The following is a 1037-nucleotide window of genomic DNA, read 5'->3' on the forward strand; positions in this document are numbered from 1 at the left end:
GCAGGAACTGGTCAGTCTGGGAAAAGGCCGGCCCGTGCGCACCTGGGAAGCAGAGCTGCGGCAGGGCGAGCAGGTCCACGCCGTTGGGAATGCCCACGTCCTCGGGGTCCTGGCCCCTGGGGCCGCCGGGGTGGCCCTTCGAGGGCTCCGCCTTGGGCCTCTCTCTCTTCTTCCGGAAGGAGCGCCTCCTGGCCTTACCCAGCGTCACACAGTTCACGGCGGCCGGCTGACTGTCCTCCTTAGTGACAAACGGAGGCACGAAGACCGACAGGACCTCCGGATCCAGAGAAGACAGGCTCTTGACTCCCTTTTTCTGGGCGACCTAAAGCAGGTGGAAATAAGAGTCACCACAGCGGTGCCAGCCTTGCTCTGTCCGACCCTCCCGTTGTAGCATCTGCTGTCTGTCTTCTGGCCTCTCCACCCCCCAAACCCCTGGTGAGTTCTGCATCACGTGCCTGGCTTTTCCCACCAGCAGCTCGAGATGGTAAGGAATTGCTTTTAGGAAATCTCAGGCCCTACACTTAGCGAGTGACGGACCCCCTCAGAGCCTGGTCCTTCAGCTGCTAACGGGGACGCCATGACTGGCCCCTTGGCTCCAAGGCTCGGTTCAGGGCCAGCACCGCGATGGAGACCTGGGTTCAGATCCCAGCGCTGTGGGAGCCACGGCAGCAAATTACTTGGTCCCTCTGAGCTTCCCTTTCGAGAGGCGAGTGCAGGGACTCACAGGTCTAGGGCTCAGCCCCCGTGGGCCCCCAGGAGGCCCCCCACCGCATCCCCTTGGAGGCTGGTGGGGACAGCGAGCCCCAAGAAGGGCTCTACATCTTGTCAAACCAACACGGGCATGTTTGCCAACACGTGCCCACCTCGCCAACTGGGCCACCATGCACATTAGTTCTGTCACCTCCGGCCTGGGAGGACACAAGGAGGAGTGAGGAAGGGCCTGATGGACACAGAGAGCCATGCCCTCCTTCCAGACCGTCCCAGCATCCATAAAAGGGGCTGCTTAGCCTCAGTTCTTTTTTTTTTTTTTTTTTTTT

At 60.8% G+C, this 1037-nt stretch overlaps 1 protein-coding gene across 1 annotated transcript in view; it reads right to left on the bottom strand.

Annotated features, from left to right (window-relative positions):
- Positions 1-1037, bottom strand: part of DENND3 (DENN domain containing 3) — a 58041-nt gene that overhangs the window by 46980 nt on the left and 10024 nt on the right. The window contains exon 2 of the mRNA XM_007464590.1: positions 43-322. Coding sequence (XP_007464652.1) covers positions 43-322 — 280 coding nt within the window. The remainder of the gene's footprint in view (positions 1-42; positions 323-1037) is intronic.

Source organism: Lipotes vexillifer, unplaced genomic scaffold (genome assembly GCF_000442215.2).
Source record: "Lipotes vexillifer unplaced genomic scaffold, Lipotes_vexillifer_v1.1 scaffold394, whole genome shotgun sequence".
NCBI classification, from domain to species: domain Eukaryota; kingdom Metazoa; phylum Chordata; class Mammalia; order Artiodactyla; family Lipotidae; genus Lipotes; species Lipotes vexillifer.